The 15261-nt window shown below is 38.0% G+C and overlaps 1 protein-coding gene across 6 annotated transcripts in view; it reads right to left on the bottom strand.

Annotated features, from left to right (window-relative positions):
- ST18 (ST18, C2H2C-type zinc finger) overlaps positions 1-15261 on the bottom strand; it is a 186444-nt gene that overhangs the window by 18261 nt on the left and 152922 nt on the right. For all 6 annotated transcript variants that reach the window (XM_027894102.1, XM_027894101.1, XM_027894106.1 and 3 more), the window contains 2 exons: positions 7594-7839; positions 1821-1936 (listed from right to left, as the gene is read on the bottom strand). In XM_027894102.1, the coding sequence (XP_027749903.1) occupies positions 1821-1936; positions 7594-7839 (362 nt within the window). The remainder of the gene's footprint in view (positions 1-1820; positions 1937-7593; positions 7840-15261) is intronic.

Raw genomic sequence — 15261 nt, 5'->3', positions numbered from 1 at the left:
AGGAAGTTTTTCAAATCTGTAAAAAAGCCTTAGGAAGACATCAACCTCATTTTCACAGCCCATTTCAACCAGAGCAATGCAGTTATGGGCAACAGAATTAACATGGAAAAATAGAAAGCAATGCTAGAAGGAGGTATTAAACAACAGTTCACTGCAACTGAGCTAACCACGTTAGAAAATTTCTCTCTGCAAGTGCTTATGTCATTTTAAAAACTTCCTCATGATGGAGCCAACTGAATTGTTCTGAATAGTTCTGTATGATTTCTGAGCTTAACGGGGTCATAGAAACACTGATTCCTATATTACCTATGGATTCTTTGATAAATTAAAACTACTTCTTGTTTAACTTTCTGCACAACTTCATTTTCAATACCTATTTCTACTCACTGTTTCAAAATAATATAGTAAAACCACTGTAAGCTGATCATTTCCCTAGTATGTTATTATTGAGGAGAGTAGAAGAGTATTTTACAGACATCTCAAAACAGGTCAATATCACAAAGGAATAAATATTTCAAAAGAAAAGCCATTAGTCTCCAGCAAATAAACTCTCAGTGATTTTTGTATGCATTCGTTTTAGAAGAAGAGGCAAAACAAACCTGACCTGTAGCAATTTAGGTCATGAACTACAACTGCAGATATAATGTGGTGAGTAGACAACATGCAGACTGCATGACATGAGGGGAAAGAATCGCTCTTCACCAGCAGCTTGCCCCAGGGAAATGTAAATTCTAGAGACAGAGGCAGATCTAACTGTTTCAGTGCCACTGAGTCTGGAGAGCAGAACACAAGTCCTAGGATGCGACTCATTTGTTTATGGGTGAGCCTGCAGTGATATGTTATAGACTATCATCACTGAGTGATGCAGACCATACTTGTCTAGAGAGACCTATTCTGGTTTGGGACAAAAAGTAGTAAAAATGAGTGTTGAATCCTAGTTAATTAGTACAGTGAAAACTCTGTGTTGGTATCAAAATGATGTTGACATGAACCCAAAGGAGTTTTGTGAAGAGCCTAGATGAGATTTTAAAAAGTGACCAGTGTTATGGGTCAATTTTATGAACAATTTAGCTTGGAAAAATTTTAGTGAACACTTTAAACTGAAAAAAGCTATTGCATGCAGAAAGATTTGACAATTTATTTTCAGTTTTAGATAGGAAAATTTTGGTACTTAGACAGAACAAGTGTGTCTCAGTACTTGGAAAAAGAGAGTATTAACCTATTCTCCTGGGCTGTGAATTTGGACATCCACTGGATTTTCAGCAGGACAGAATAACTAACTCTTCTTTGAAGTAAGCAGATGAAGAACATAAACATAGATTTCTTAAAGGTTGGAAAAAACCCTGGGGTAGTTTCTGTCTTGTATTTTGTCTTTTTATGAACTCTGCATGTTTCCTATCTGAGAAATCCTGACCACCTCTACACAAGCTCTCAACAGCAAATCTATGGTGATAGTTGTTCAATTAAAGTTTATTTAATTATGTCAGCATAAACACAACCCATCTGTAGCATGCTATGAAACTGTGTGTTTTGTAGAAGGAGCCCACTTGTTACCTAGTTATCCAAAGAATAAGGAGTGGCACCCACTGTAATGTCAGTCATTAATCTGTCCATACCCCCAGGCGTACCCTGGCTCATCTCAGCTCCAAACTTCATGCCTATCCAGTTGCATACCCTCAATGTGGAAATAACTACCTGCAGTGAACTGTGCAAGTCTCCCCGCTCAGTTCCTACAAATCTGCCCCAAAACAGAAGTCAGAACGACAGTGTAGTCAGTCTTTACCGAGGCAAAGGAAAATGTGGCAGTTTTTGTGACTCACGTGATGAGTTCCTTTTTGAGATCTCTTGAATGGAGCTTGGGTTTAGGACTCGGTATGGAGACGTCTCCTGGATACTTCTTTTCCTCCATGTTTTCTGGAGAGTTCATTGGATCTTTCTGAAATATTAGATGAGAATGTGACAAAAGGTTTCTCTCTTCAAGTCCTCCCATACATTCAAGAAATAATTTGCCAGGGCAAGAAGAAAATCTCTTGTAAAACTTAAAAAAAATGTATAAAATTAAAGAGAAATAAAAAAGAAATAATGGAGACAAATGAAGAAAGCTTAGTACATCATATTTCAGGTTCTAATAGGTTGACTTCTAAAAATGTTAAAGCATTTCTGAAGGCAAATGCTGGTTTAAGCTGTACATAGAGAAAATGGAGTTTCACTTTATAAAATGGTGATAAAGACCAAAGAAAAGTACATGGAGAAAATAAAAATGGTTGTTGAATATATAGAAGCAAACAAGACTTTGGCAAGTATGTTCTTGATTTTTTCTGTGTAAGTACATCACTGAGTTTTGTATACAGTTGATATGAGGACCATTGTACTGTGAATTATAAAATTGCAACCATAAATTTTAAAAAAAATACTATTTTACATAAGCATATGTAAATGCAAAGCTTTTTAGATCTGCAGAATGGAATGGCTTGTTATCTTATTCAAAGAGCAGATTCTTGTTAAAATAAAAATCATGAGAACAGAACCACTTGGAAGTTTTCTTAGTAAGGAGGCTGCTAAGGATAGTTCTTGATTTCCAGTAGTTGTATATTAAAATCATCACTGCTGCTGGGCTGTTTGGTGAATGGTATTAACCATGAGCACTGACTGCTTTGGGAAGGCATTTTGGAAATTTGGAGTCCTGAAAGTAAATTACATTTTTGTTTTCTGAAAAATCCCTTTGATCACTTCAAAAGAGTTTGGTTTATATACTGTTTTGAGACTTAATGCCTTCAATTATTCTTATGAAAGATAAGTATTTCCTTTCTGGAGGGATGCTATGTGGCTATTTTATCATTCAAGAATTTTCTAAAGCCTATAGCATCAATTATCAAACCTCTATTAATCCCTTCTGGGACTTCATGCTGGTTCTGTGATTCCATTCCAATACTCAGATAGGTATTGCCCAGAGATTACCATCTGTGGGAGCAGAAACTGCCGCCTGTGGTTGAAAGGAGAAGGTCCCAGCTCCTGCTAAACTCATGGGGCTGGTGCTACAGATGCTCTGGGCTTGTGCAGCTGACAAACGTGCCAGGACAGAGGGACAGGGATGTCTGCAGAGCTGTTAACACAGAGCGGAGGGCTGAGTAGAATCTGGACTGAAAAGGGAGATTCTGCCTAATGGGACTTGTAAGCTCTGCAGGGGTATTTCTTCTGATAAAGCTTCCATATGGTCCTCAATTCTGGCAGCTCATCTTTGCCTGTTTGGAGGCTGGGTCCTCAATATGACTTGCTTCTGCTTTCTGCTACTGGCTACCTACAGTCTACTGAAGCTCTCACTACCCATACATATAGGAACGATGGCTACATCGTTCTGCATCGATATTATTGCTACATCGATTACTATTGATTTTTGCAACCACATTTGTGGGGTTAGTTTGTTTGGGAATAATCTAATCTGCTACAAATACAGAAGACAAAAATAGATACATTCAGCTTTCCTAAACACTCTTTCACAGTAATTATCTAGTAATTATTTTAAATAAATAAAAAATCCCTCATATGTTTCAGGCTTTTAGAATTTTATTTCTAAAGGAAAACTTCATATAAAGAGCATTAGAGAAAAAAATTTTGAAAGGTCTTGACAAAATGTTAGTACAGAAATAATAAATGGTTGAAAGTCCTCCAAACATGGAAACTAAAATGCTACAATACAAATCTGGAAAAATGGATGTCAGCTTTGTTCCAGACTCAAGGAACGTCAAAGACACGTTTTCAAAGTTGAGTTCAATCTTGGTTCCAGTGGCATATGGTGGCATTTTTGCCCCTGCAAGCTGCAGAATGTGGATTTGAACTCCTGACTACTGCTGTCCACAAGTTCTGAACCACCTTTCTTACATACACACAAATGCAAGCAGGGATCATCACTAGTATAAGTTACTGTAAAATCAAAAGCTCCCCCAAAAAACAACAAAATGGAAACTCTCTGCTGGAAGGGATCAGATGTCAGAATAACTCCAAAAAATGCAGGTAAAATGGTTTCCCCTTAATTTAATGGAGGTTGAAAAAGGCCATCTTATCAGTTTCCTGTCTAACAACTAACAGGCTATATCTGTATCACTGAACTCAGGACCGATGATGTGTTTCTAAAAATTCAATGTATGCCTTGGCTGGATCCTAACTATGTATCAAACCTGGGGCCTACATCAGCCTCTTCCACTATTCAGATGTAGAACTGAGAGAAGTCTGGAGTAAAAGGGGATGGAAAGATCCCTCTGACACTCCACTGCTATCCTGAGCAGTGTGATGGACCTCAGGAGGCACTCACAGCACACCAGAGTAGCCACAACTGTTTGGTCAGTAGAATATATTAATATTTTCAAATACGTAACTTTATCTCACATGAAAGATATCTCTTGATATTTTGCTGATGATGGACCAGAAAACTGTGTTTGTTTGAGTTTTCCATCATGTCACTGTCTGATATCTGTTGCACTTCACAGTTTCATTAATGATGTTTCACTGAGCCATTTAACAAAAAAAAGACTTAGCAATGAAGACTGACATGAGTGCTACAGCCACGAGTATAACTGATACTAGAGAGTTTAGAATTGAAGTATTTTCATTTTCTACATTGAATTTTTTTTTCCAAATCTTAATTGTAAATTTCCTGAATTGACTTATTAAGATTTGTAATTTTTTTAAACATATAGCTATGGATAGCTATATAGTAATACATACATACAGAAACATCAACAATTTTATGGTAACTCCTCTTTTGAAAAAATGAAAAATCTAATAAGGAATAAAGTGTGAATACAGCTTTTTTTTCCTAGTTAACAATCCTTAGTATATTTCCCAGAATGCGAGAGGTATATAGACATTTAAACAGATGACTTCTTCAGCACCATCTTAGCACCTTGAGGACCGCTTGGTATTACTCAAGCAGCATGAAATCTCCAGATATGTAGAAGCTGCAAAAGTAGCACAGTGCAAAGGAAATCTGGCAAAAAATACTGAAATTCTGCCTTTCTAGGACCTTACGTCACTACATGTGGCGCAAAAGGGGTTGCATCTGTCTGATATACAGAAGATTAGAAATAAAGATCAAATAATTCTTGATGCTCTGCACTTAAGACTGAGAGTAGAGCATCGTGTCTTAGTTTGTGTGCTTCTCCAGCTAATGAGCTTTAGAGAGGTTTTTCTTTAGGAAAACACCTTTAGCACTTCCCTCTTTCTGGTGTGTTAGGTGGTGGTTGTCACAGCTAGTCAAGCCCAGCTGTATGCATAATTTTTTCTTTTCTCATTTCAATGGATTTATTGTTAAATGCTATCAAAAATCTAACTAATTCCAGACTAAAGAAAAATCAAGACCAGTCCCATTAGTCCAAACACCACTATTTCCTGCAAAGAGCATGTGTATATTCATGCATGCACACTACAGAAAGAAAGCAAGCAATGATACTCCATTAATGTACAGATGGAAGTTTATATTGATTTCAGCAAAGACCAGAACATAATGGTAACATGAATAACAGATAATAGCATCTGGCACTTTTAACATTTTTAAACCCTGAAATCTTTGGAGAACTGACGGTTGAACTAACTGACAGCTCTAGTTATTTCTCGGTGCTTTCCTTTTGGAGAGATTTTGAGCTTTTTCCAAATTCAGATTTTTTTTTTTTAAGGGGGCATCTGGACAGGCTATTTTGCTGAGAAAGAGAGAGACAATATTTTCTGGAAATTACCACCAAAATTAAGCAACTGTTGTGCATATGAACCAGATAACAATGAATTAGAAATAGATATAATCAGTCATTTTCTTTGCATGAGGATAGCTGCCAGTCTTGATTTTGAAAACAGAGCCTCTGGCCTTGACATCACTGGACATATCAAGACTCCCTGGGATGGCAAAAGCTCACAGCAGAGATCTGAGGCCAGATCTTCAATTAGGGACGAACTGCACCGTGTCAAAGCACTGAGCGCAAGGGGCAGCAGTGCCTGAGTGCATCAGACCATTATGTCCAATCGTGTAGTTAAGTTGCCTCCAGCTCCCTGTGCTGGGCAGGGAAACAGCCAGGCACCCATCACAGCCTTCCAAAAGCCAAGCATGGGTGGGGGACATGTGGAGGTGCTCCTGCCTTGGCTCTTCTGCTGAGCTGTGGTGGCAGCAGTGAGGAGGAGTGTCCCAACAGGTCCCTGGACAAATCTGTGACATGTATTGATCCCCGTGCAGCAAGGCAGTCAGTCCTTTCGAAGCTTGCTTGTTTTGCAGCATGAATGGGGAAGAACCTGAGTCCCCAGCCTCCTGCCTCGTGTCAAACCCATTCCAACACACTGATAACAGGGACTGTGCTCTCACTGGTGAGCTGAGAACCATCATTAGCCCCCAAGAGGACACTGCAAAGGGCTCTTCAAGACAACCCAACCTCCAAGAAATGTAAGCTTTTTCAGCAGTCACATTGTAACAGACTACCCAGTGTTGATTGATTTTTGTTGTTCACACTACTGAATTGTCTTCTAATTCTGGGTGGTTTTGGAATTAAGCCCTGGGTCCCCTAATCTCAGCCCTAAATACTAAAACCTAGTGTCAGTTCTGCTATTTCAACAAAAGGTAATTTCATAATAAATATAATGTTCAAATGTATTATTTTGTATATAAAACCAAATGGGGAGTAAAATATTTGAGGCTGTATAAAACCTCCTAATAGGGCAGCTTTTAGTCTGTTTCAGAAAACTGTAAGTTGTCCATGTTAATTACCAAGATTTTATCTTATCAACTTTTTTAAGATCTGGTGGTCCTTCCCTCATTTAAGAAAAATGCAAGCGGTCCATATTTTGACAGTCAAGCTCAAGATTAATGAATAAATCCAAAGTTGCCAGCATGACAGAGGAATAAGAAGGAAAGACCGAAGTAGACTATGCTGCTTTGTTGTCAACACAGGGTAAACAGATATGAAAGAGCAAAACAGAAACAAAACCAAAATCAAGACAGTTATTGAGTTGGAAGTGATACTCTAGAAGATTACTCATAGAAGTTTCAAGTTGGAGATCTAAAGCTTACTGGCAGAAATTTCTTGAAGTATGTTAAATGTAACAAAAAGTTTTCCACTGAAAGAATATTGCAGGCAGGGTTCTAAGCCTGTGTTTAAATGCTTAGATAATGAGTTATCTAGAATTATGAAGAGTTGGTGTGGAAAAATTGCTTTTTGTTTCAGCGTGAAAGAACTGCTGTGGTTTTATTTTGTTTGTTCGGGTTACTTTTGGTTTGTTTTTCTTTTTTACCAAGTGATCCCTAGTCCATTTGGGTGTATGTGCTACAGGACTGAACCACTAGAAACAAAATTCAAAAAGCAATCTCTAATGATGGATACCTTTGATTCCCTTATCTTAAAGACTTATAGACATTAACAAGTAGGCTCTGAGAGCAAGATTTTTCAAAGTGAGTGATGATTTTTTATGCTATATCCAAGAGACCACTCAAACCATCTCAGTGTTCACAAGCCTCTACGTGTGGAAATTGATTACCTTTAAACTGCACAAGATGGTCCCTAAGACCATCATATGGTCCCTCATTCAAGGGGAAAAGTCACTAAGAAACTGAAAAAATACCTCTTTTTCTTCTTCTTTCCTGCCATGGGTCTTGCTGTAGTTGATTGGTGTATCCCAGCCTTCCTGTTCACAAAGAGCCTGGTAGAAGGCTGCATTTACCAGGATGCTGCTTGCTTTGAAAGGAGAAGAGGAAGGAGTGGGAAGTGCTGTGCTGGAAGAAGTGAGAGGCATAACTTTGTCTTGGCTGCGATTCTTTTTCATGCTCAAATCCAGAGTGCCATTTTCATCCACTTCTATCTCAGCTCCCTGACATGCAACAGGAAATAGAGACATGTTTAGATATGGACATGGTAAGGCTGTAAAATAACCATGTGGTGCTTTTAAAGGATAAATATAAATGCACGCTTTTATTTAAATTTATCTGAATCTAAACCCAGCTTTTCGATTTATGTCAGTTAATGTCCAACTCTTAGGCAGACTTAAGGGTAGCTTCAGTAATGGTGTCCTGCATCTCAGCTTAAACATAGTAAGTAGAATTTAAATAAGATGCCTTAAACCATAACCTATACACCCTAAATCTAGTTTTATTTAAAAAAAGTTTAGCTTTAAATCTTCTTGATCTTTTCACTCTTACAGAGAACTATGACCCCAATTCACAGTTAAAAGCATTAATGCATTGTTTAGGTCATCAACAGCATTACTATTATATATCCTCCCTTCCCCCCACACCCTGGAAACATTACAACATCTGCATCATGGGGGGAAAAGGAGGGGGGAAGAAATATGTCTAAAGGTAACACAATAGGAGAAATTTTCACTGGAGTTTTCTACAACACTTAAAATAATATATTGCCTTAATCATAATTTGACTAGGCCACTAAGGCACAGGTATGCACTGAGACCACTAGACTGGGAGGTACAGGAGGATCTTAAGGAGGTTCTCCCTGATGGAGACCTCCTGCATGACTTAACAAAGCCTTTGCTACCTGGAAAGTACAACAAAGAGCAGCCTCTTATTGCAGAGGTGTGTGCAGTTTGGGGAGAGACAAAATTTTTCTTTCCAACTGTCAGAAGCTCTCATGTCAGCTCTCAGAGCAGCTCCTGCTCACAAGGGGCAAGTGCTGCTTGGCAATACTAGAACAAGAAGAGGAAACCTCACTGTCCTGCCTCACCATGTGTGATCCCAGAAAAAGACGACAAACTCCTCTTCTTGGAATGATATAAAGCTGCTGAAAGTGCAGCTTCCATTAGTAATGGAAGCAACAAAAAATTTCCCTTAATGCTCAATATGTTATGCTGTAAATTGAAATATTTTTTATATGGGGATGAATACAAGACTACTCCTTGCTGTTGCCAATAATTACTGAAGTTAAGTAGGGAAAGAGATGAAAGGTGGCTTCTGGAGGAGCATTCAGTAGTCTAGTTCAGTGTGTTGACCTGAATAAGGTGGAAAACATTTAAAGACTATGGAGATAAATAGCAGTGTCCTAGATTTACATGCAGAATGCTTTAATTAACACTGCTCTTTGCCTTCCTGTTATTGCCATCACTACTATTTTTTATTTGTATCACCTCAAGGCTTAGATAGCACTTGGAAATTTGGGGCTAGACATGGTAGATGCTGTATAATTGTAGAAGATAGTCATATAAACCAAGATTTCCTACCTTAAGAAATTTAAAAGTCAACTAATAGTGTAAGTGAATTACCTAGAAGTTGTTTTGTAAAGAGAAAAGAGACAAATATGTCCAGGGTGCAAGTTTTTCATCTTTCTTAGACCTCTTCCTCAGGAAGACACTGGCAGAAAGAGTCCCTTTGTCTTTCTTCCCAATAAATATTGCTGGGGTTTGATTATTAGTTTACCATTTAGTGGTTAAAGATAGGGTAATGAAACTTGTCCTTGCTCAAGGATCTTAAAAACAGTTGTGGCGAAAGAAGGAATTCTCCCTCTGAACTGAAAGTGTGACATGGCCACCGTAGTTGGACTAAGGGTGTAAGCATGATGCAGCCCTATCTTCTACCACTACCAGTGAAGACTTGTTTAAAGGTAAATTTTTTTAATCAGAAGGAAAACTCTGGTAAAAGACGACAATTCAGGGCCCAGCAAACTCTCCTCACTCAGACAGCCTGACTCCATTTTGTTTCCATGAGCCTGACACAGATGCCCACCTAGACCGAAGCACTACGAAGCCATCTGCTTGCCCCTTGGTTCAGAAACTCAGGCACCGCTTATGTTTGCTTCTCTCACATAGCAAAGTTCACATTTTCAATCATACAGCTTAAAAAGAGAGATGTTTTATTATATTTATGGGAAGTAAATACACTTCTAATATGTTCATACTAAGACGCTTTGGTTATATCTTTCTGCCCCCTTTTAGTAAATAGTTTAATCTCCTGTGATAGTTTTAAGCCCTGAATTTGACAGTGCAGCTTATCCTGGATAATAACTTACTAACCACAACATCTTATGCCATCTGTATAATATCAAATACATTTTTATACCAGCATTAATAAACCTTAGTTACAAAAACCCAAGATATTAACTATATCAGTGCCAAGCGCACACTCCAGGATCTGACAGTACAGCTCTGCCACGATCACCCCAGTGCTTTTTGGCTTCATAGCTGATATGTAACTATAGCAATGAAACAGAGCTACAGTAATCAAGTTTAATGACCAATGTAAAGTAAAACGCTAAATATTGTAGTTGCTGACATTTTTCATAATAAAAAAACTTGGGTTAAGTCTGCACAACCAACATTCACATAAAATTCCAGACCTCTGTGACAGATGGCTTAGGAAAGGAAGCCATGTGACTGGGCTGTGGTAGTTTTATAGTGCAAAACCCATAAATAGTGCAGAGTCTCTGTCACTGACAAAATATCAACTACTCAGAAGGCAACAGCAACAACAAAAAGGACAAAAACCAGTCGAGGTCCCTTCGTCAATGCAACTTATCATAGAACGGTATCAAAAAATCATTGCCTCTGAGAAACAGATACCATTAGCCTCCACAAGGAGCTCTGGCTGATAAGTAGAACATTTCCTAACACAGATATTTAAAGCTTTCTCAACACTTTCCTGAAATTCATATAGAAGTTGAGTGGTCCAACATGTACCTAATTCTGATCAGGGAAAGCTGGGTTGGGTGTTTGTGAAGTAGCGTGCAGATGGGGTTTAAGTGAGCTCACAGATGCCCACAACAATTAAATAAAGTCATGGGAAAAATTTCCCCCTTTGCCCATTGCAGGATGGATCACACGTTTACAGCATGCCTTTTTATTCAGAATGATATAAAAGAGCTATTGCTTTGCTGCCCTCATAGCACACTCCAAATGGCAGAGCAAAAAAAAGGAAGTCAGAGTTACTGCTCCAGTTTGTATTCCTACTCTCATCCTCCTCTCAATATGTCTCCTTTGCTTGTTTTACCAAATTTATTTTTATATCAATTTTAAAATGGAAGTATAAAGACAAAAAATGGCAAATGGCAAAAAATGCTAGAGCATTCCTATGACATGTTGACAGAAAATGGCACTTACTATGCTTAGCTCGGGCTAAGCAGTGTTCTCAGTGGAGGCAAGATCCTGTTACTGTTGACTCTTGTGCATGTGTGAACAGGCCTATATTTATCCATTTATCATGACATATTTAAAATGTAGCTACTAAAACAATGTAAACTGTTATGACTCTTCCTTTAAAATGTAAGCAAAATAAAGGTGCAAATGTATCTTATTGTTTCCTAACTAATATTAGTTTGCAGCTGTGTAAATCTTTGGACCCTAATTTTGATCTTATTTACAATTATACTGTTGTAAACCAGGAAAATATCCACTGAAGCAATGAAGAAAAATCACTGAGTGTGAGAAGATACACATGGTAATTAAATTCAGGTTACTTCTTATCTACTACCACATCAGTGACAGTGCAATCACCCCCCCAAGTTTTGCAAGCAGCTGGTAAAAGGATTCCAGAATAAAAAATGAGAGAAAAATGATCAGAGCACATTTTCTTTTTTTCCAGCATCTATTCAGTGGAAAAAATAAGGTACAAAGAGTACTCTAGTAGTAAACAAAAAATTATCTCTATCCTCTCCAAGTGCTTTGTACTTTAAAGTCAATCTTTCTCAGCCTCCTTTATTTTACGAAATAAATATAGCAGAATATTTTCTAGTACTTCATTAAGTGTTGTCCTTAGAACTGTACTACAACAGTTAGGACAATAAAGGATTGTGGTTTTTCTGTGGTAAATTTCTCCTGAATTTTTCCGTATGCTTTTGGTCCATCAGATCGCTCACAACATTTAATATTCTCCAGTAATGATTACAAGTTAAGCTTTATCTCATAGCTGGATCAGAAAGGGTAAATTATGATGTCTGCATGGATCTTTTTTCAAACCTGTGACATTAGGGAGATTGTATCATATAAGGGATTTTATGTATTCTTTGGTTGGCATCAGCCATACAGTTTAATAATACTAAGTAAATCCAAAGAAACAACATGACCAATGATTTTGCATTCCCCCTAGCAGCTCAGTCTGGTTTGGAAAGCTCAGAAAAGCTCTTAAGTTCTCGTATTGGGAGTAACTTTGAGACTTGTATCTTGCCATGTGTATGAATACTATTCTTAATGCAAATCCATCCAAAAGAGCACAATCTTTTCTATACCCAGCCAACAAAAACACATCCACCTAGTCCTCAACTTTCACACTTTAATTTAAGCACTTCAGTCCTTCTGTAGCAAATTAAAATACTAATTTGAGTCAAAACAAGAAAACTTAGAACAGAACAGCAACATCTGAAACAAAAATGGAGTCTCAATTTCAGTCCAGAGCAGTTCACAAATTAAAAAAAGCTAGCCAAGGAGGTGCTCGGAGACCACTATGCACAGCAGTATTACAGGATGGTTCTTTGGATGATTTTTCATCCTGTATTTAGGCTTTAACGTATTTGGAGTAAAGTACTGCCTGAAAAACGTGCTGAGTACTAGCTACATTTTTAAAAATTGATGTAATTATCACCATCATCAATATCCAAGAGTTGAGAGATGACATAATTTTGTTCAGAAACAGACTTTGAACTTTAAACATTTTTAGCAAGTGTCATTTTTTTGTTTTCTTTCAAGGCATAGTGTGCATATGCCATTTTGTCTGAACAGGTGGGAAAAACACCAAAACAGTCAACAAAATATTTGGCAAGCAGAAGTGATGAGGATACAGATAAGCTGTACTGCTCGCAGCTACCTCTGTGAGACGTGTGTGGTGAGGGCTGTAAACAAGGGAGATCCCTGGAAGTTATGATGATGTAGACTCTTGCACAGTGCTAGAAGCTGCAGGCTAAGCCTTCTAGGGGAGCCCTTCTGTTGACTTCAAAAGGACCTGAAGGAATCTACATAAACTGCAAATCAAATGCAACCAGGAGACTGTTGGGAAACAGTTTGCTGCATCCCTAGGTGGAGGCTGAATGGCTCAGACAGTGCAACATCAATGTGGGATTAACTATTTTAGAAAAAATAATCATCAAGGTATCTGGTGATCTTATTGTTCTTTATGCAACTGATAGATAATTAATAAAGAAGCGTTAGGATCCATATTACTGCTCATTTCAGAATAAATTTATGTTTTAAATTGCTTCAAATTTAAGTTAATATTTTTAAACTTGGGCTATTTGGCAGATCCCCTCGTACATTAGGTCTCTTTGGAATTTTTGCTTATGAATGGTCTGACTTGTCTATCCTTCCTACCCTTTGCTTTCACTTTTGTTGTCTTAGACTCCCCCTTTTGAATGGATATGTAGAGCATAAACCATCCAACTTCTTCTAAGAGAGAGACAGCACTGTGGAGGTCAAGAAACAAAATTTAAGAGATAGAAAGAAAAAATAAATTACTTTGGAAACACTTATGCTAAGAAGTGTTTTGGTGTTTTCCCACTTGTTTAAGCAAGACAACATATGCACACCTTAAGCAAATACAAGAAAATGCCACTTGCTTGAAATGTTTGAAGTTCTGCTTTTAAAAAATAGAAGCACAATATTTTTACATCTCTAACAACTGTGCAACTTGCAAAGGATTTCCAGCAAGCCTAAGAAGTCCTCTGCAGTCTGACATGTCCTTGGTCTAACACTACTCAGCCTGCCATCTGCAAAGTATTATGACTTGGATTGCTGGGAGGCTGCCTGATGCTCAAAGAACAACAAACACCTTTACAAGTCAGGAGCTTTGATCTGATAAAGTATGGACGATGCTAATGAGGTTTTCTTACACAAAGGAACAAAAGAATGACACAAGGAGCAGGGCTGAGAGGTTTATTACTGTGGGCCTCTGAACACAGGCACCCCACACAGGTACTTTCAAACCTGGTGAATGTGTGTGCTGCGGAATAGAAGAAGGAAATAATTAACTCTGTAGTAATGTGTTGCACTATGTATGTTCAAACACTAAGTCTATAAAGATTTTTTTTTAATATATAAAAATTTGTAAGTTATTCTAGCAACTAAATATTTACATTTTTGGCCACTATCCACTGCAAACAATTCAGAAACACTGATAAATAGTTAGTAGTCTCTTTAAAAGTAGTCTTATTTTATTGTTTCATATTTTAAAATTAGAAAACACCTTCATTGAAGAGAGTTTGGCAACCTAATCCCACAATTTTTTTGTTTGAATCCTATAGGATCAAAGTAGTAAATATCCAAAACCAAATTAAAATAGGTTTTATGCGGTTTTGGACACCAAATCTGTTTGGGGCTTACTTGTCTGTGTTTTGGCCAGAAGCTAATTCCGATTCTTCTGTCAGATGTTTTGTAGCAGTATGCCCTCCAGAAAGTCTGGCAAAAGCGAAGGCAGCCAGATAGCAAGGTATGCAGGTGATTTTCTTTTAGGCTGGATTCCTGGCTGTGAAAAAGGAGCAAGCTATGTGCCCCAAGTGTCCTTCCATATCGTTACTATTATGTTCACTTCCATTCAATCCTTCCCTGCGATTTGGCAACTGTGAAGCAGGTACATAGGAGAAAGTCTTTGGGTTATGCCTGGTCCCTTTACTGCTCATCTCTGGCAACAAAGGTCTATTGCTGAGGTCAGCCAAAGGCTGCTGCAGCAATTTAATCCAACCATTGGCATCAGTTTCCATTTCCCCACTAGAAGAAGTCTCTATTGAAGACTGGTGGAAGGAGTGTTTTACAGCAGTTATCAGGGATGGATCTGTCATAGTGAAATGTTCTGTGAGCAGTCCTTGGGGCAGATAATGTCTGAGTTACAGGGAATACATGTGGACATATTCTGAAGAGTCTACCCTGTGGCATCTCTCAACGTTAATTTCAAGGTCGAAAACTTCACAAGTAGAAATCAAAAGCAGCAAAGTAGGGGATACCACTCTGCAAAGGCACAAGACTCAGAATACCTAATGAAGTGTTATGCAGGTGGTAAAATTAATGATTCCACTCAAAAAATAACAGCTAAACTCTCAGCAATGGTGAATGAACTCTCAACCTAATTGTAGATCAACAGCTGTGGAAGACACCTCTAGCCAGACTGAGCCTGATGCTAAAACAGATAAGGTATAGTGACACTGACTTATAGAGAAATAGGTTATCTCTCTTTTGGAGCACTCAACACGACTCAGAGTCCCACAGCAGAAGCAAATCTGCTATGCTGTATTCTGACAATGTACTTCTTTATTTTTTTTTTTTCCAAATGATTTCTCCTCAAGATCTTGTAATGACACCCTCTTATCTACA

This window comes from Empidonax traillii, unplaced genomic scaffold, assembly GCF_003031625.1.
Source record: "Empidonax traillii isolate 1590-97213 ecotype Southwest subspecies unplaced genomic scaffold, ASM303162v1 scaffold416:size516265, whole genome shotgun sequence".
NCBI classification, from domain to species: Eukaryota; Metazoa; Chordata; class Aves; order Passeriformes; family Tyrannidae; genus Empidonax; species Empidonax traillii.
The sequence above is the reverse complement of the archived record's forward strand: the minus strand, read 5'-3'. Positions and strand labels throughout refer to the sequence as shown.